The following is a 20,081-nucleotide window of genomic DNA, read 5'->3' as shown; positions in this document are numbered from 1 at the left end:
GATAGTTATTTTATTTCCAAAGACGTGAATATTAAATGTTATTTCCTCTAAAACAAAGAATTGACTGTCTTTGTGATAAATTAATAAATGTGTTTTCAATATAATCCCTGTCACCATGACGGAGCTGAATAATATCATCAAACATCCCTGCTTTAAACCCCTCTGTGATTAACAGATTAACATTCATCATATTTATATTATTCTAATTATTAAATCTGAACCTTTAAACATTTATCATCAGAACCAAACACAGAGTTTAAAAAGGTTTACTCACAGAGACAAAGGTGGCCATGCTGCTGCTCCTCCTGAAGATGAAGTGACAGATAGAGAGAGGGAGAGAGAGAGAGAGAGAGAGAGAGAGAGACAGAGAGAGAGAGAGAGAGAGAGACAGATAGAGAGGGAGAGAGAGAGAGAGAGATAGAGAGGGAGAGAGAGAGAGAGAGAGAGAGAGAGAGAGACAGAGAGGATGTCTGTCCTCATGTGTGATGTCGGGGGCGAGGCTTCATTCAAACAATATGATGTCATTGTTTGAGATTTGGTATAAAATGTAATCTGGAGCCAGATTATAGATTAGTGTACACACACACACACACACACACACACACACACACACACACACACACTGCTGAACCTTAACCACCTTAAATGAATCCTCACAACAGTCCGTATTTATCTTCCTAATGGTTAAAGAAGACCTCGTTATGTGTGCGTGTAAACAGAGTTCATCCCCACATCAGGGTCCATATGTTACAGAGATACATACACTAATGCACACACACACACACACACACACACACACACACACACACACACACACACACACACACACACTGCCCTGTTTTCTTGGAAGTGTTGCTCTGTCAGTTAGATAACAGCTCTGACAGTTACACAACTATAACAACCAGAATACACAAAAGGTTTGGTTTCAGGAAAGGATTAAAGTGTTAGTGTGTTTCGTGTGTGTGTGTGTGTGTGTGTGTGTGTGTGTGTGTGTGTGTGTGTGTGTGTGTGTGTGTGTGTGTGTGTGTGTGTGTGTGTGAGAGAGTGAGTGCAGTTCAGTTCAGCAGGAAACCCAGTGATCTCTGACAGTGAGAGTTATTGATCACAGCTGGTTTCAGAAAGGTGATATCGCCCCCTGGTGTTCATCTGAGTCATGAGCTGGATGAACTTAACTCCTCTTCTTAAACTTATCTTTCTTTATTCTCCTCCCTCTCTTTAACTTTCCTTCTGTCCTCTTCCTCACATCCAGAACATGATTTCCTCACATTAGCCTCTCAAAGTTTACAAAAATGTCAAAACTTTCAATAAATGTTTTTTTTACTTCACAAAGTACTCACAGTTTTTTGTTAAACTTTTCTCTCCTCACAAAAGAAAAGAATGTTAAAGTTTAAAAAAGATGAAGGGGTCAGCAAGTGAGCGTTTAAATCTGACTCTATATTGCAAAATATTCCCGTTTACACAAACTGAACCTTTATAAACATGAGCTCTGATTTTAAAAACGGTGTCCTGATCAGGGGAATAACTCATTAAGAAGACCTGGGAGCAGCTGGAGGACCTGATGTGACTCTGTGTACTTAATGTCTGATATAAATGATGCAACATGAAGACACTAGAGTAACCTGCAGGGCTGCAGGACGGAGCGCTACCACAGGTCCTTCATCCCATCTGCAATCAGACTGTTTAACACCAGCACTGCTGTGTCCCGTTAATCATCTGTTCTCATCTTTCATTCCACTACATGGAAGTTACTATGTGACTCGGCACATTCACATATAACTACTGTATCCATCTGAACCACACTGTTCTTCATACTGTGTGTTTGTTTAAATAACCTGGTGCAATTTTTATCATGCAATAACTTACCTTATCTATTTATCAGATAGAAGCGTACATAGTGTGTATACATCTGTAATATTTGTCATATTTTATTTATTTTTACTTTATTTTATTTTATTTTACCTTAATCATTGCTATTATTATTGTTATTATGTTTTAACTATGTTAGTACATTGTTGTATTCCCCTGTCCCGTGTTGTAAGCTGCTGTAACATGGGGGGCCAATAAAGTCTATCTCTCTAACAGACCCTCCTGTCTCCCCCCTGTGCGTCGCCCTGTCTCCCCCCTGTGTGACTCCCTGTCTCCCCCCTGTGTGTCTCCCTGTCTCCCCCCTGTGTGACTCCCTGTCCCCCCCCTGTGTGTTTCCCTGTCTCCCCCCTGTGTGTCTCCCTGTCTCACCCCTGTGTGTCTCCCTGTCTCCCCCCTGTGTGTCTCCCTGTCTCCCCCCTGTGTGTCTCCCTGTCTCCACCCTGTGTGTCTCCCTGTCTCCCCCCTGTGTGTCTCCCTGTCTCCCCCCTGTGTGTCTCCCTGTCTCCCCCCTGTGTGTCTCCCTGTCTCCCCCCTGTGTGACTCCCTGTCCCCCCCCTGTGTGTTTCCCTGTCTCCCCCCTGTGTGTCTCCCTGTCTCACCCCTGTGTGTCTCCCTGTCTCCCCCCTGTGTGTCTCCCTGTCTCCCCCCTGTGTGTCTCCCTGTCTCCACCCTGTGTGTCTCCCTGTCTCCCCCCTGTGTGTCTCCCTGTCTCCCCCCTGTGTGTCTCCCTGTCTCCACCCTGTGTGTCTCCCTGTCTCCCCCCTGTGTGACTCCCTGTCTCCCCCCTGTGTGTCTCCCTGTCTCCCCCCTGTGTGTCTCCCTGTCTCCACCCTGTGTGTCTCCCTGTCTCCCCCCTGTGTGTCTCCCTGTCTCCCCCCTGTGTGTCTCCCTGTCTCCCCCCTGTGTGTCTCCCTGTCTCCCCCCCTGTGTGTCTCCCTTGTTGTTCTGCTGAGACACCAGGCAGCCTGAGGGGGGCAGCAGCACGACACTGCAGCGCTGCCGCCCTCTTAATACAACCACCGAAGAAGAAATCCACGGGCCGGAAGTGTTCTTGTTGTGGCGGAACAGAAATGAGCGGAGCTAAAAGAAGCTAACAGAAGCTAACAGAGACTCTGTGAGTGTAACTGTGGGAGTGAGAGATGGCCGCGGACATCACTGTGAGGGTGAGTTCACCGGTTTGTGTCTAAATATAACAGGAAGTCACGTTAACGGACAGATCCGGTATCCGGTTATTACGGAAGAACTTCGCGCCACTGAGCGAGCACAGAGAAACAACCAGCGCGCATGCGCAGTTACTGTCCGCCGCTGTGTGATGCTAGCATTAGCCGCTGATTGATAACTGAAATAGAAGCTCAGAGCTGATTAAACTCACCTTCAGACCACTGACCATCACTAACCAGGTTACTAACCAACCTGTGTCAGTTTACCTGAGTCACTAAACAACAACTAATGAGACTGAGTCAACATTAAACATATTAAACTAATATATACTGAAGCTAAAGCAGAGTTAATGAGCCACAACCTGTCTGTGTGCACTGCTAGTTACCTTAAACCTGTGTGTGTGCACTGCTAGTTACCTTAAACCTGTGTGTGTGCACTGCTAGTTACCTTAAACCTGTCTGTGTGCACTGCTAGTTACCTTTAACCTGTGTGTGTGCACTGCTAGTTACCTTAAACCTGTGTGTGTGCACTGCTAGTTATCTTAAACCTGTGTGTGTGCACTGCTAGTTACCTTAAACCTGTCTGTGTGCACTGCTAGTTACCTTTAACCTGTGTGTGTGCACTGCTAGTTACCTTAAACCTGTGTGTGTGCACTGCTAGTTACCTTTAACCTGTGTGTGTGCACTGCTAGTTACCTTAAACCTGTGTGTGTGCACTGCTAGTTACCTTAAACCTGTGTGTGTGCACTGCTAGTTATCTTTAACCTGTGTGTGTGCACTGCTAGTTATCTTTAACCTGTGTGTGTGCACTGTTAGTTACCTTAAACCTGTGTGTGTGCACTGCTAGTTACCTTAAACCTGTGTGTGTGCACTGCTAGTTATCTTTAACCTGTGTGTGTGCACTGCTAGTTACCTTAAACCTGTGTGTGTGCACTGCTAGTTATCTTTAACCTGTGTGTGTGCACTGCTAGTTACCTTTAACCTGTCTGTGTGCACTGGTAGTTATCTTTAACCTGTCTGTGTGCACTGGTAGTTACCTTTAACCTGTCTGTGTGCACTGCTAGTTATCTTTAACCTGTGTGTGTGCACTGCTAGTTATCTTTAACCTGTCTGTGTGCACTGCTAGTTATCTTTAACCTGTCTGTGTGCACTGCTAGTTACCTTTAACCTGTCTGTGTGCACTGGTAGTTATCTTTAACCTGTCTGTGTGCACTGCTAGTTACCTTTAACCTGTCTGTGTGCACTGGTAGTTATCTTAAACATGTCTGTGTGCACTGCTAGTTACCTTTAACCTGTCTGTGTGCACTGCTAGTTATCTTAAACATGTCTGTGTGCACTGCTAGTTATCTTAAACCTGTCTGTGTGCACTGCTAGTTATCTTAAACCTGTCTGTGTGCACTGCTAGTTATCTTAAACATGTCTGTGTGCACTGCTAGTTGATTATTGCTGTATTGATTATTGATTGTTGATGATTTGATTGTTGATATATTGATCCTCTCTGTGTTGATCCTCTCTGTATTGATCCTCTCTGTATTGATCCTCTCTGTTTTGATCCTCTCTGTATTGATCCTCTCTGTATTGATCCTCTCTGTATTGATCCTCTCTGTATTGATCCTCTCTGTGTTGCAGATGACGGAGCGGCGGCGTCCTGCAGAAGAAGACGTTTGTCCTCTGGAGTCTAAAACTGTGAGGCTGGACAGGAAGTGTCACACAGGAAGTTTCCCTGAGAACCGGCGTGATGAGGAGAGGACACCTGTCTCAGGTGACACACAGGAACACACTGAGTCATGTTTTGAAGAACGTTTCACTGTCATACCGACGATACTCTGATTGACCTGAATCATCTATAATATTCAAATATGACCTTTTTTATTTTGTCTCTGCTCAGGTGTTGGGATGTTGGTCACCGTGGAGACCAGTGAGGCCAGTGATGACGAGCTGGGACGACTCGACATCGACCTGGACAGGAAGTCCAAACAGCACAACCTGACCTCCAGGAACGTGCGCGCCATCCTGCATGTGAGCGTCCCACACACATGACGAGCATACATGTAGCACAGATGTTAGATCCACCTGCATGTAAAAACCCTGACGTCCCTACAACATGAGAGGAGAGGCAGACTACACACAGACTGAAGTAGACTGAGTGTTTATGTACATGCTCAACAAGCCATGCTGTAGTTGTTGTTGTTGTTGTTGTTGTTGTTGTTGTTGTGTGTCTGTAGGATGTAAACAAGTGGGAGGGTGTTAGCTATGAGAGCTCAAGAGGAGCATGAATAAACATGAAACATGAATAAATGGATTTATCATTAGCTCACGTTACATGTTTATCATGTTTACAGACACGCTGTTTGTGACATGTTTGTCTGCTGTTGGTTTCAGGAGGTGATTACCCATGAGCATGTTGTTGCCATGATGAAGGAGGCCATCAGGGACACTCAGGACCTCCCCATGTTTGTGAGTTTTTAACTTCTTCGTCAGTTCTTCTGGTTTTATCTGTGAAGCCTCAGAGTGATATATTTATCAGTGTGTTTAGTTTTCTGTTTGACTCTTCACTGTGTGTGTCTCAGGAGCCCAAGATGACTCGATCCAGACTGAAACAGGTGATCCAGCAGGGACAGGTAAACTCAAGCTCCCACAGTCCTCCCTGATTCTTCACAATGTAAAGTCATGTGACTGAACTGTCTGTCTGTCTGTCTGTCTGTCTGTCTGTCTGTCTGTCTGTGTCTCTGTGTGGTTACAGGCACTGAACTGGAGTCTGTCTGCAATCAACTCAACAACCATCAAGGTAAAAAGAACATCAGGACAAAATCATGAATATACCTGTCTGTCTGATTACCTGTCTGTCTCTCTACCTGTCTGTCTGATTACCTGTCTGTCTCTCTACCTGTCTGTCTGATTACCTGTCTGTCTCTCTACCTGTCTGTCTGACTCCCTGTCTGTCTCTCTACCTGTCTGTCTCTCTACCTGTCTGTCTGACTCCCTGTCTGTCTCTCTCTCTGTCTGTCTCTCTCCCTCTCTGTCTCTCTACCTGTCTGTCTGACTCCCTGTCTGTCTCTCTGCAGCCTCCTCAGTTTGTGGACATTGATCTTGAGGATGATGAAGACTCTTCTGATGAGGAGTACTGTCCTGATGAAGACGAGGAGGAGGACACCACAGAGGAGGTGAGTACTCTTGGACAGGTGAGGAGTGAGCTCTGACATCACTGCAGGACTCAGGTGACGTGTCTCCAGACTCAGACAGGTGGTCCGGGCTTTGATTCTGCAGTGTGTGCAGCTCTGTTGGTCACTTCCTGTTTCCTGTTTATGTGCAGATGTTTCTCAGTGATGGAGACAGTCTGACCTCCCCCCCTCGAGCCATGAGGCCCCCTGGAGTCCAAAACCTAGAACACCTGAGGACTAATATGACCTCACAGGTAAGCTGACCTCTGACCTCTAAATACATCCTGACCTGTACAGGTACCCTGACCTCTGACCTCTGACCTCTCACCTGTTGTTCAGAGATTACCTGGACTCTCAGGTGGACAGGTGATCCCCTCCAGCTGCCCTCTTCAGCCCTCAGCGCCTCCCGAGTCCTCGTTTCTTGCAAGACTGAACGCCGTGGACGAGGAGCTGAACTGTAGCCCCGCCCTCAGCTGTAACCAGGTAACCTTAACCACCATATACATCCGTAACCAGGTGACCCTCACTGCCATGTTCTGTTGATGTCAAAGCATGACTTGAGATGGCGTTTGTTGTGATTTGGTGATCTATAAATAAAGGTTGATTGAATGTGTCGAGGTTGTTTCTCTCTCAGTCTGTAGATCGTAAAAACGATGAAGGTGAGGGTGAGGATGTCAATAAAGGAAGTCTGGCGTACCGCACGCGCTCAAAGCGTCCCCTGGTGAACGTTCCTCTGGGCCAGCTGGAGGCGGAGCTTCTGGCCCCTGACATCACTGATGACATGTACGAGCAAAGCCCCGCCCAACGAGAGGAGGACCGTCATTGGACGAGGTGGCTGCAGAGTCTGATGGCGCCCGTTAATGAAGGTCAGAGGTCATGTTGAGAGAAGTCCTTTCAAAACAAAAGAGTGGGGAGCTCTTTTACTTTGAAAAGGTCTCAGTCTGCTGAAGTCATTTCCTGTTGTTGATGTTTGTCAGAGGAGGCCGATGATGAAGACGACCCGGAGTATAACTTCCTGGAGGACCAGGATGAACCTGACCTGGAGGACTACAGGACGGACCGGGCCGTCCAGATCACCAGTACGTCTCTCTGCTTTGAACCGTTTCCTGGACTGTACTTCCTATTTAACCCCGCCACAATAAAACTTGTCCTCTCTTACAGAGAAAGAAGTCAACCAGCTGCTGGACGAGCTCTTTGAGACGGTGACTTTATTTACACCAAACTTTATTTACACTAAACTTTATTAACACTAAACTTTATTTACACCAAACTTTATTTACACTAAACTTTATTAACACTAAACTTTATTTACACTAAACTTTATTACCACTTCACTTCATTAACACTTCACTTTATTTACACTAAACTTTATTTACACTAAACTTTATTAACACTAAACTTTATTTACACTAAACTTTATTTACACTAAACTTTATTTACACTTCACTTCATTAACACTTCACTTTATTTACACTAAACTTTATTTACACTAAACTTTATTAACACTTCACTTCATTAACACTTCACTTTATTTACACTAAACTTTATTTACACTAAACTTTATTTACACCAAACTTTATTTACACTAAACTTTATTTACACCAAACTTTATTTACACTAAACTTTATTTACACCAAACTTTATTTACACCAAACTTTATTTACACCAAACTTTATTTACACTAAACTTTATTAACACTTCACTTCATTAACACTTCACTTTATTTACACTAAACTTTATTTACACTAAACTTTATTAACACTTCACTTTATTTACACTTCACTTTATTTACACTAAACTTTATTTACACTAAACTTTATTAACACTTCACTTTATTAACACTTCATTAACACTAAACTTTATTTACACTAAAATTTATTTACACTTAACTTTATTTATAATTAGTGTTATTAACGGGGACACTAAACTTTATTGACCCTAAAGTTTATTGACACTGATGTTTGTTACCTGTGCAGCTGCAAGAGGAGGAAAAGGAGGAGCAGGAGGAAGAGGAGGAAGAGGAGGCGACCCCTCCACAGACCGGCACTAAATTCAACGTTCCCAAAGCTTTACGGTAACACACACACACACACACACACACACACACACACACACACACACACACAGAGACACACACATCTCCCTCCTGTTAGTGATTGAATGATGTGTTCTTGGGGAACATCAATGTTGACTAAGGATCAAAATTTCAGCTCATGATACAAACTACTGAAAACTGAAGAGGAAGAGGCGGGGCTTACTGTGCAGACACCAGAGGTGTGTGTGTGTGTCTGTTTCTCTGAGTATATGTATGTGTCCTCCTGTTGGGACGGAGCAGCAGAGTAGTGCTGTTTCTGTTTGGGTCAGGAGGAATAGAAAGTCCTCCACTGCATCTTCTTCACAGAGAACCCGTGAAGAAGAGTTTCGTGGGAGGAGACATCCTATGACCTTATTTGGATCTGCTCTCATGTAAAGCCGTCAGCTTTATAACAATGCTTTAGTTACAGACTTCTCCTCCTTTCGGAAGCTTCTGTTTGTGTCTGTGTTTAGTGTTGTCACAGTTTTGTCCCTCTTTGCTCACCGTAGATTTGAGGCTCCGTTAGCCAGCATGCTAACAGAGCGGCGGAGAGCGGCGAAACAAAAGTACGAAGCTCTGCAGCAGAAGAGAGCGCTGCAAGACACCACCAATCAACAACGCAACAACACACACCTGAACAACACACCTGTTACACAACCACAACCACAACCATGCACCCCCCTCCTGCTGCTGAGCCACACCTGCCCCCCTCTACACCTGGACCACGCTCAGAAACTACAGCTGCAGCAGCAGGTGCAGCAGGTAAGAGAACCCCACACTGACCTGTTAGCTCACCTGTTAGCTCACCTGTTAGCTCACCTGTTAGCTCAGCTGGGACTTTTGGACTGACGGGTACTCTTCTCTCTCTCTCAGCACGTGCAGCTCCTGACTCAGATCCACCTGCTGGCTCGCCGTGTGGACTCTCTGAACCAGGAATCCTGCATCACCAAGAATTACCTGGTCAGTCACAAACATAACAAACACACCTGAGCTCAGCATGCCAGGTGACCTTTAGTGACCCGCCACACTGAACCTGATCAGTTAAAGGTCACCTGATCCACTCGTGAACCTGCTGTTCTCTGTTTGTCCTGCAGGAGGAGCTGCAGCAGTTTTCCATGCGGCGGGCGCAGGTTTGTCTCCCCAGCAGTTTCAGAGCGTGTAACCTGAAGGAGGCGCTGGACCTGGTGAAGGAGGTGGAGCAGAGGGCGGAGCCTTCTTCCACTCCACCTGCTTCTCCTGCTCCCTCCCGGCGCTGGCTCCCCACCATGAGTCCCGCTACCAACAGTAAGGACCGGATCCAGCTCCTCACGAGACCCGCAGTTTATCCCACTGATCCTGTTTCCTCACTCTGCGTTCTCCTGGTTCTGGTTCTGATTCTGGTTCTGGTTCTGTTCAGGTCTGGCCTTCCCTCTGCTCCCTGCCGACATGGCGTGGCTGTTTGCTACTCGATCCGTCTTCCTTTACCCAGAACTACTTCCTGTCTGTAACCTGGAGGCTCTCAGCGGCCGACAGCAGAGGAGTGTTTACACACCAGGAGAAGACGGGTACACACACACACACACACATACACACACACACACACACACACACACACACACACACACACACACGCATTAGTGTAATTACAGTCTTTATACGTCGCCTCATGTAATATTTCCCATGATGCCTCTGTGCAGGCTGATCATTCTGGGTCTGAAGCACTTCGAGGGTTCTGTGGAGCCGGATCAGCAGATCACCTCGTACCTGATCCGGAAGACTCGCTGGAACTTAAAGAAGCACATCAGAGAGATGAGCGGACTCAGAGCGCCACAGAACAGCGTCATCAAGGTGACATCACTGTGACATCATCATTTAAACCTGGTTCAGGGTCCTGATGTACCCGGGTAAAGTGGATCTGGTTGTGTTCACAGACGTTCCTGACGCAGGGAGTCGTTCCCCCGCTGCCCCTCGCCTGCAGCAGAGTTCAGCCGACCGAGCGGCGCCCCCTGGTGGACAGAAACGACTCCAACTTGCCAAACTGGCTGAAGGTCTGAGCACGGAAAACCTGATCCACATTCAGAACATGCTGAACTAATTTAATCATTAGCTTCCCCACAAGCTAACTCATGAACTCAGATCAACAAACTCAATCATTCACTCATAGATTCACAGTGAAGGTGTTTTTATATTCTGATGGTCTGAATCAGTCTTTAAAGGTTCCCTGTTCTAACGGGTCTCTGAATGTTCTCTAACGGGTCTCTAACAGGTCTCTAACAGGTCTCTAACGGGTCTCTAACGGGTCTCTGAATGTTCTCTAACGGGTCTCTAACAGGTCTCTAACAGGTCTCTAACGGGTCTCTAATTGGTCTCTAACAGGTCTCTAACGGGTCTCTAACGGGTCTCTAACAGGTCTCTAACAGGTCTCTAACGGGTCTCTAATTGGTCTCTAACAGGTCTCTAACGGGTCTCTAACGGGTCTCTAACGGTTCTCTAACGGTTCTCTAACGGGTCTCTAACGGTTCTCTAACGGGTCTCTCCTTACAGAACAGTCAGCTGATCATCAAGAAGACTCGTCCTGACTCCGCCCCCTACCCCCCGTCCCTCCCTCTGGGCTGCACGCTGAGGCTCCACCCCAACTGGCTCAACAAGTCCCGCGGCCTGCCCTCCACCCACAAACGCATCTTCAAACTGGCCCACAATGCTTCACTGCTTCCTCTCGCCAAAGCCCCGGGAGACGTGCAGACGGGAAGTCCGGCTCCTCTGCAGCCGGTGAACCTCCTGGCCCCTCCCCCGACGGGTTCGTCAGGACCCCTGACTCACACCTGTGGAGCCGTCCCATTGGCTGCTGTCCACACGGTCCCCGCCCACCCCGTCCGCACTAACATATTAAACTCCAGTGATTTCAGAGAGCAGGAAAGCCCCGCCCCCTCACTCATCCCCCTCGCCCCCGTCGACCAGCTCTGACATCACAGCTCCCATGATGCCCGTCTCAGCTGCGGCCTTAAAGCCCCGACACTTCATCCTTCAGATGGTGTGGACGCCTCCGCCCTCAGCTCCCTCTCTGGCTCCGCCTCCTGCTCCGACCATCGGCAGCTCCGTACGAGCGCCTCAGAAGAGAGTCTGCAAATCCACCAAGAAGAAGAAACAAGACAGGAAGAGGACCTCCAAGAGTCCGCCCCCCCCATCGGAGGGAGACCACGAGGAGGAGGAGAGAGAGGAGGAGGAGGAGGAGGAGGCAGAAAGTTTAACTTCAACCTTGAGCCCTGCGTTTTCACCTGAGGAGGAGAAGAATGAGGAGGAGGAGAAGAATGAGGAGGAGGAGGAGGAGAACAAGAAGAACAAGAACAAGAAGAACGAGGAGAGGGAGGAGCAGGGTGACCACGCCGGTCCAGATTTGGTCAGTTTAAGCGGAGGAGAGACGACCGGTGAAGAGAAAGAAGACGACAGAGGGGGAGGAGGCTCAGGAGAAGCAGGGGAGGAGGATTCAGGTGGAGGAGGAGGAGAGGGAGAGGGAGGGCAGGAGAGAGAGGAAGAAGAGGAGGAGGGGCAGAAGGAGAACGGAGGAGGAGAGAGGGAGGAGGACGGAGAGAAGGATAAGGATGAAGATCAGGATCAGCAGGGAGAGGAAGAGGAGGAGGAGGACTTTGATGACCTCACACAGGATGAAGATGAGGAGGAAGTGATGTCATCAGCGTCCGAGGAGTCGGTGCTGTCCGTTCCAGAGTTACAGGAAACCATGAAGCAGCTGACGTGGTTGGCGGCGGAGCGGCGGCTCTGTGCCGACGGAGACTCCGAGGAGGATCACTCCCCCACCTCACCTGGCTCTCAGGAAGAGGAGGAGGAGGAGGAAGAGGAGGGGCCTAAAGGGGCGGAGTCAGGAGAGAGGAGGAGAGCAAAGGAAGGAGGAGACGAGGACGCACCTTCGGGAGAGGGGACGCCGAGAGGGGGAGGAGGTCGTCCGGGGCGAGGGAGAGGTGGGTGACAGCTCTGATGTTTGGCGTGACGTTTTTTTATCTGACGTGTTTTAAATGTGTGTCGTGTCGCTGCAGGGCGGAGTCGACCTCTCCGCGGTCTGAGGAAGAGTCGTCAGGAGCGCCACAACGTGGACGCCGCCAAGGTGTTACAGCTGTACGACCAAAACATCCTCGACAACGACCCGCACAGAGAGAGCAAGGACGTGGCGTTCGCTCAGAGTTACCTCAACCGGGTCAGAATCACAACCTCTAATGAACAACCATGAAAACAACATTTAACAATCAACCAATCAACCAATCCATCAATCAATCCACCAATCCATCAATCAATCAATCAATCTATCAATCCATAAATCCATCAATCCATCAATCCATCAATCTATCCATCCATCCATCAATCCATCAATCTATCAATCCATCAATCCATCAATCTATCAATCCATCAATCTATCAATCTATCAATCCATCAATCTATCAATCCATCAATCCATCAATCCATCCATCAATCCATCAATCCATCAATCCATCAATCTATCAATCTATCAATCTATCAATCCATCAATCCATCAATCCATCAATCTATCAATCCATCAATCCATCCATCTATCCATCTATCAATCTATCAATCTATCAATCTATCAATCAATCTATCAATCTATCAATCTATCAATCTATCAATCTATCAATCTATCAATCTATCAATCTATCAATCTATCAACCAATCAACCAATCCATCAATCCATCAATCCATCAATCCATCAATCAATCCACCAATCCATCAATCAATCCATCAATCCATCATTCAATGCATCAATCAATCCATCAATCAATCCATCAATCAACCAATCAATCAATCCATCAATCAATTCATCAATTAACCCTCCCTCTTATCTTCAGGTGCGTGAGGCGCTGCAGGACGTACCTGAGCAGGTCGGGGAGTTCGTGTCTCTGCTGAGCGAGTTCGAGCAGGTGGGCGAGGGACAGGAAGTGATCATGTTGTTCAGGAAGCTGAGGTGCATTCTGGGAGATCGGGCGGACCTCCTTCGAGACTTCGCCGCGTTCCTCCATCCTGAGCAGGCGCTGCAGTGTGGACTGGTAAGCAGCACAGGTGAACCTCAGGTGAACATCAGCAAGAACTGAGGTGACCTCTGACCTCTGACCTTTGACCTCTGTAGTTCCAGGAGCAGCAGGCGTTCGACCGAAGCCGCCGTTTCCTGCGACAGTTAGAGATCAGCTTCGGGGATAACCCGTCCCACTATCAGAAGATCATCAAAGCCCTGCAGACCGGTCCAGACCTGAGTCCCACCAGCACCCAGGAGGTGAGACCATCAGGAGTCATGTGATCATGTGATCATGTGATCATGTGATCATGTGATCAGCTCTTTGGCGAGTGTCTCCAGCGTTTAATCAGCTGTCCGTTGTGTTTCAGTTGAAAGGTCAGATGGCGACGCTCCTAAAAGGCCACACCCACCTGCAGAATGCATTCTGGGTATTCTTCGACGAGCTCCGCCCTCCGCCTGCTCATCCGGGTCAGTTCGAAGAGGCTCATTGGCCGGAGGATGGAGGGGCCGTGTCGGAGGGCGTGGAGATCCTGGGCCAGGTGGTTTCAGGGGGCGGAGCCAGCAATGGCTTCGAGGAAGTGACGCTGCCGGAGCTGGAGGAGGAAGAGGAGGGGCAAAAGATCCCTCCAATGACGAGCAGGCGCCAGAGGAGGAAGATGGACGCCCACAGGAACTACAAGGTCTGGACTCACCTGTTCTCCTGTCGCCTTTAAATCCTCTTCACCTGTGATTGGTCCAATAACGACTCGCTCATGTTTCTAGGACTGTGATTGGTCGGAGAAGGACTGGTCCTGCCTCTGTCCGGACTCAAAGATCCGGAGACACCGGAGGAAAGGATGCTCTCGCTGCCACGGCAACAAGGTGTGTCCGCCAGGTGTCCTCAGGTGTGAGGAGACAGGTAGAGAGGTGTTAAGACCCCTGACTGACCGCTGTTATTTCACCTGCAGGCCTCGGGGGGCGTGTCCAGAGCCATGAAGAGTCTGAACCCTCTGTACTCTCAGATAGGCTCCGCCCTCAACCCACCAGGGGACAAAGACCTCGAACTGAAGAGGGACGACGACAGTCCACAACCAGGTATGAGACCAGCTCACCTGTACCCTCTCTGTTGATGTGTTTTATATTTAAATAACTTTATTGTTTCTGTTGACAGTCCGCAGCAGTGCATCATGGGAAGGCTCGTTTCCTCTGACCGAAGAGAAAGAGGAAGAGGAGGAGGAGCTGGATGATGAAGAGGAGGATGAAGATGAAGAGGAGAGGAAGAGTAGTGAGAAGGAGCAGAGTCCAGCTGTGAAGAGGAGCAGGAGAGAGGAGACGCTGCAGCCTCCTCTCACCTCCACGACCGTCACCTCCTCCGTCACCTCCTCCGTCACACCGGCCTCCTCCCCCACCTCCTCTGTCACCTCCTCCACCTCCTCCGTCACCTCCTCCGTCACCTCCTCCACCTCCTCCGTCACCTCCTCCACCTCCTCCGTCACCTCCTCCGTCACCTCTGTCACCACTTCCCTCTCCTCCAACATGACCTCACATCCCTCCATCACCTCCTCCTCCTCCTCCATCACACCTACCTCCACCTCCACCTCTATTTCCTCCTCTACCTCCGTCACCTCCTCCCTTCCCTCTACCGCCTCCTCCATGGTCACGTCTACCTCAGTATCCTCCCTCGTCTCCTCCTCTTGCTCTCCCTCACTCGTCTCCTCCCCCTCCTCTCCTCCCGTCACGTCTTCTAACCCGTCCTCCTCCTCGTCTGCTCCTCCTCGGCCGAGTCCTCCTGCCGACCTCCCCGTCTGCGCCAAGAACATTTCTCTGACGGCGAGCGGAGAGAAGGTCATTCTGTGGACCAGGTACACCTCCTCCACCTGCTGCTGCTCCATATTAAACATGTTTAACAATACATTCTGACATCTCTACTCTGCTCCTCCTGACATCTCTACTCTGCTCCTTCTGACATCTCCACTCTGCTTCTCTCTGCTCCTCCTGACATCTCTACTCTGCTCCTCCTGACATCTCTACTCTGCTCCTCCTGACATCTCTACTCTGCTCCTTCTGACATCTCTACTCTGCTCCTCCTGACATCTCTACTCTGCTCCTCCTGACATCTCTACTCTGCTCCTTCTGACATCTCTACTCTGGTCCTTCTGACATCTCTACTCTGCTCCTTCTGACATCTCTACTCTGCTCCTCCTGACATCTCTACTCTGCTCCTCCTGACATCTCTACTCTGCTCCTTCTGACATCTCTACTCTGCTCCTTCTGACATCTCTACTCTGCTCCTTCTGACATCTCTACTCTGCTCCTTCTGACATCTCTACTCTGCTCCTCCTGACATCTCTACTCTGCTCCTTCTGACATCTCCACTCTGCTCCTCCTGACATCTCCACTCTGCTCCTTCTGACATCTCCACTCTGCTTCTCTCTGCTCCTCCTGACATCTCCACTCTGCCTCTCTCTACTCATCCTGACATCTCCACTCTTCTTCTCCTCCTGACATCTCCACTCTGCTTCTCTCTGCTCCTCCTGACATCTCCACTCTTCTTCTCTCTACTCATCCTGACATCTCCACTCTTCTTCTCTCTGCTCCTCCTGACATCTCCACTCTTCTTCTCTCTGCTCCTCCTGACATCTCCACTCTGCTTCTCTCTACTCTTCCTGACAGCTCCACTCTTCTTCTCCTCCTGACATCTCCACTCTTCTTCTCTCTTCTCCTCCTGACATCTCCACCCTTCTTCTCCTCCTGACATCTCCACCCTTCTTCTCCTCCTGACATCTCCACTCTTCTTCTCTCTTCTCCTCCTGACATCTCCACCCTTCTTCTCCTCCTGACATCTCCACTCTTCTTCTCCTCCTGACATCTCCACTCTTCTTCTCCTCCTGACATCTCCACTCTTCTTCTCCTCCTGACATCTCCACTCTTCTTCTCCTCCTGACCTCTCCACTCTTCTTCTCCTCCTGACATCTCCACTCTTCTTCTCCTCCTGACATCTCCACTCTTCTTCTCCTCCTGACATCTCCACTCTTCTTCTCCTCCTGACATCTCCACTCTTCTTCTCCTCCTGACATCTCCACTCTTCTTCTCCTCCTGACATCTCCACTCTTCTTCTCCTCCTCTTTAAGGAGCAGCAGTAGATTTTTAACTCTTCTTCTCGTGTTTTTCAGGGAAGCAGATCGGGTCATTTTGACGACGTGTCAGCAGGAAGGAGCCAATCAGAACACGTTCCAGTCCATCTCCTCTCTGCTTGGAAACAAGACTCCCAGCGAGGTGATTGGCCGTTCAGACGTCAGCTGGGCTGTGATTGGTTGGTTCTTTGTAAGCCTTCGTTAACTCCTCCTCTCTTCTCCAGGTCTCGCGGCGGTTTCGAGATCTGATGCGTTTGTTTCGGACGGCGGCTCGTCAAACAAACTCTGAGGACGAGGCTCCACCCACTGAGCCGACAACAGCCAATGGGGAAGAAGACTGATTCCAGCCAATCAGCAAAGCCTTTGTTCATGTGGAAGAAAGACTTGGGTCTGACATTCCCTGGACTTTTATTGTGAAAGGACTTGTTCAAAGTCAGCTTGTTGTAAATGAAAAAATGTAAATATTTAAAAATAAATTATTTAATATTTTTGTGAATCTTTGTCTTTGAGTTTTTTGGATATAAATAAATTGAAATGTTCTAAAGTGTAAAAGCTTTTATTTTGTAGGAGAGGAAGAGGCTCTGTGTGATTTCAAAGTAAAAGCTTGTTTTTATTTAAAATGAAGAACTGCGACAGAAACTCCACCAGAGTATTTTCATTTATTGAAATGATGCAGATATAAAATATTTTTTATACGTACAAATAAATCATGATCATAAAACTGATTTAACAAAATAAAAAACAAACAGGAAGTTCACAGGAAGTAAACAGGAAGAAGGTAAACTAAATATATTGACCAGGAAGTATTAAAAAGAGATACATGTTAGAGTTTGTTCTGTTTACTTTTCTTTTTATCTTTTCTTCAGTTTTTTCTTTTTAAGATCAAGTCTATCAGAAATATTGAAGCTGAACTTTTTGAGCTTCAGTCTGCTCTCAACCCCAGAACCTCTGCCGCCCGGGTGGAGGTAACGCCTCCTCGGGTGGAGGCGGGAGGCTGAAGATCGACCCCGACGCCTCCACCGTGAAGATGAAGTAGATGTTGGCGACCATCATGACGACGCTCGGCAGGAAAGACAAGCCGAAACCAAAACCACGAACGCTGCTGCCGAACGCCGCCGCCACCCAATACACCAATCTGCAACGAAACAAACGCACCCTTAATGACACTATGACAGACAGGGCTCTGTAGTGGAAGTCACTGCATTAAACACAGACATGACTCTGTAGTGGAAGTCACTGCATTAAACACAGACAGGGCTCTGTAGTGGAAGTCACTGCATTAAACACAGACATGACTCTGTAGTGGAAGTCACTGCATTAAACACAGACATGACTCTGTAGTGGAAGTCACTGCATTAAACACAGACATGACTCTGTAGTGGAAGTCACTGCATTAAACACAGACATGACTCTGTAGTGGAAGTCACTGCATTAAACACAGACATGACTCTGTAGTGGAAGTCACTGCATTAAACACAGACATGACTCTGTAGTGGAAGTCACTGCATTAAACACAGACATGACTCTGTAGTGGAAGTCACTGCATTAAACACAGACATGACTCTGTAGTGGAAGTCACTGCATTAAAAACAGACATGACTCTGTAGTGGAAGTCACTGCATTAAACAGACATGACTCTGTAGTGGAAGTCACTGCATTAAAAACAGACATGACTCTGTAGTGGAAGTCACTGCATTAAAAACAGACATGACTCTGTAGTGGAAGTCACTGCATTGTCTCACCGTCCGAAGGCGAACACGATGGTCAGCAGGGGGATAAGCTTCAGCTGCTCCTGGCTCAGGTACATTGCCATGACGACCAGCTGCAGGAAGTAGATCAGGAACAGGGAGGCGGAGTCTGAAATGAAGCGCTGATGGACTGTGACCTCTTGAAGCCCCGCCTCCTTCTCATCTTCATCGTAGAGAGGTCGAAACACACCTGACCTGAGCCGGCTGGCACCCAGGACCAGCCAACCTGAGAGACAGACAGGAGAGACAGACAGGTGAGACAGACAGGTGAGACAGACAGGTGAGACAGACAGTTGAGAGAGACAGGCGAGACAGACAGGATAGAGAGACAGGTGAGACAGACAGGTGAGACAGACAGGTTAGAGAGACAGGTGAGACAGGCAGGATAGAGAGACAGGTGAGAGAGACAGGTGAGACAGACAGGTGAGACAGACAGGTGTGATGTTGTGGTTCTCACCGAGGATGATGGGGACGGCGGCGAACACGGAGCATCGCAGCGTGTAGACGAGTCTGACGGGGGCGCCGTCGAGCAGCGGGGCGTCAAACGGCAGGAAGATAAAACCCCCCCACACCAGGAAGGGGAAGAAGAGCGCTGATGTCATCAAGGACACGCCCACTTTAAGGGCATCTCTGCCAGGACAGCAGCTCCTACCTGAGAGAGGGAGACAGGTTCAAACTAACTCACCTGAGACACAGGAGAGAGACAGACACGTCAGAGAGACAGACAGGTAAAGAGAGAGAGAGAGGTAAAGAGACAGTCAGAGCGACAGGTTAGTCAGCTGAAGAGGTGAGACAGGTATATTCACATGGTCTAGGGGGCGTGTCCTCGGGCCACTCGTACTGGTAGCCATGTTGGTTGTAGTCCTCAGGGCCTCCTCTGGGAGGCAGGAAGGGGCTCTTCTCTGGCTCCATCTCCCAGAATGCTTCACTCTCTCTTTGTGAGGGGGGGGATTTGAGGACAGTCACCGCGGGGCTGAACACCTGAGCTGCTTTCTCCGGCAGGTGGTTCTCTGTTGACTCCTCCTCCTGCAGGTATGTCTTTGGCCCCGCCTCCTCCTCTTTACCTCCCCCCTTCCTCTCTCCCTCCACCATCATCTCTCTCTCACTCTCCGTCCAGCTGGCTGCCTCACGGAGGGAGGCGTCTGACCTCACACTCATCCTGTCCCCTTTACCTGTCTGTCCACCTTTCTGTCTGTCCCCTTTACCTGTCTGTCCACCTGTCTGTCTGTCCCCGGGCCACTGCAGGGTGCTGGGCTCCATGGCGGCAGACTCCACCCCCTCGTCCTCTCCCCCTGTGTCATCAGTCTTCATGTGTCCTGATGGAGTCTGAGTGTCTACAAGCAGAGACATGTCTGCCTGTCCACCTCACCTGTCTGTCTGTCTGTCTGCCTGTCTGTCTGTCTGTCTGTCTGTCTGTCTGTCTGTCTCTTTGTCTGTCTGTCTGTCTGTCTGTCTCTTTCTCTGTCTGTCTGTCTGTCTGTCTGTCTGTCTGTCTCTTTCTCTGTCTGTCTGTCTGTCTGTCTGTCTGTCTGTCTGTCTGTCTGTCTGTCTGTCTGTCTCTCTGTCTGTCTGTCTGTCTGTCAGAGAGGAGAGAACACACTGTTAGTGAATGTTGTTTTTAAGTTATGTTTTTATCATATTTAGAGTAACATTTGTAACCTTTTTCACATTTATTTTTGTAATTACAAATATATTTAAGATAATAATGTTAAATCTAAATGTTAAATCTAAATATAAATGTTAAATATAAATGTTAAATATAAATATAAATGTTAAATATAAATGTTAAATATAAATATAAATGTTAAATATAAATATAAATGTTAAATATAAATGTTAAATATAAATATAAATGTTACATATAAATAGAAATGTTAAATATAAATATAAATGTTAAATATAAATGTTAAATGTTAAATATGAATATAACATACAAATATAAATG

At 48.0% G+C, this 20,081-nt stretch overlaps 2 protein-coding genes across 2 annotated transcripts in view; one reads left to right on the top strand and one right to left on the bottom strand.

Moving 5' to 3' along the window:
• The first annotated feature begins 2,857 nt into the window (after nt 1-2,857).
• Nucleotides 2,858-16,884, top strand: LOC117809642 (GON-4-like protein). The gene is made up of 32 exons (XM_034679085.1): nt 2,858-3,029; nt 4,656-4,788; nt 4,915-5,045; nt 5,409-5,483; nt 5,597-5,647; nt 5,770-5,814; nt 6,092-6,190; nt 6,340-6,441; nt 6,527-6,670; nt 6,822-7,053; nt 7,165-7,266; nt 7,349-7,389; nt 8,164-8,261; nt 8,771-9,023; nt 9,135-9,221; nt 9,356-9,545; nt 9,658-9,805; nt 9,938-10,088; nt 10,172-10,288; nt 10,785-11,197; nt 11,787-12,214; nt 12,290-12,447; nt 13,112-13,309; nt 13,390-13,533; nt 13,644-13,955; nt 14,038-14,136; nt 14,223-14,349; nt 14,426-14,766; nt 14,927-14,988; nt 15,039-15,116; nt 16,428-16,530; nt 16,613-16,884. The coding sequence occupies exons 1-32, from the start codon at nt 3,006-3,008 to the stop codon at nt 16,727-16,729; spliced, it is 4,803 nt and encodes a 1,600-aa protein (XP_034534976.1). The 5' UTR covers nt 2,858-3,005; the 3' UTR covers nt 16,730-16,884.
• Nucleotides 16,885-17,032: 148 nt separating this feature from the next.
• Nucleotides 17,033-20,081, bottom strand: part of tmem79b (transmembrane protein 79b) — a 4,115-nt gene continuing 1,066 nt past the window's right edge. Inside the window, exons 3-6 of the mRNA XM_034679088.1 lie at nt 18,943-19,713; nt 18,594-18,788; nt 18,131-18,362; nt 17,033-17,523 (exon numbers count right to left, since the gene is read on the bottom strand). Of these exons, the coding sequence (XP_034534979.1) occupies nt 17,322-17,523; nt 18,131-18,362; nt 18,594-18,788; nt 18,943-19,486 (1,173 nt within the window). The 5' untranslated portion in view covers nt 19,487-19,713 and the 3' untranslated portion in view covers nt 17,033-17,321. The remainder of the gene's footprint in view (nt 17,524-18,130; nt 18,363-18,593; nt 18,789-18,942; nt 19,714-20,081) is intronic.

This window comes from Notolabrus celidotus, unplaced genomic scaffold (assembly GCF_009762535.1).
Source record: "Notolabrus celidotus isolate fNotCel1 unplaced genomic scaffold, fNotCel1.pri scaffold_318_arrow_ctg1, whole genome shotgun sequence".
NCBI lineage: Eukaryota > Metazoa > Chordata > Actinopteri > Labriformes > Labridae > Notolabrus > Notolabrus celidotus.
Note: the sequence above shows the minus strand (reverse complement) of the source record. Positions and strands in the feature narration are given on the sequence as shown.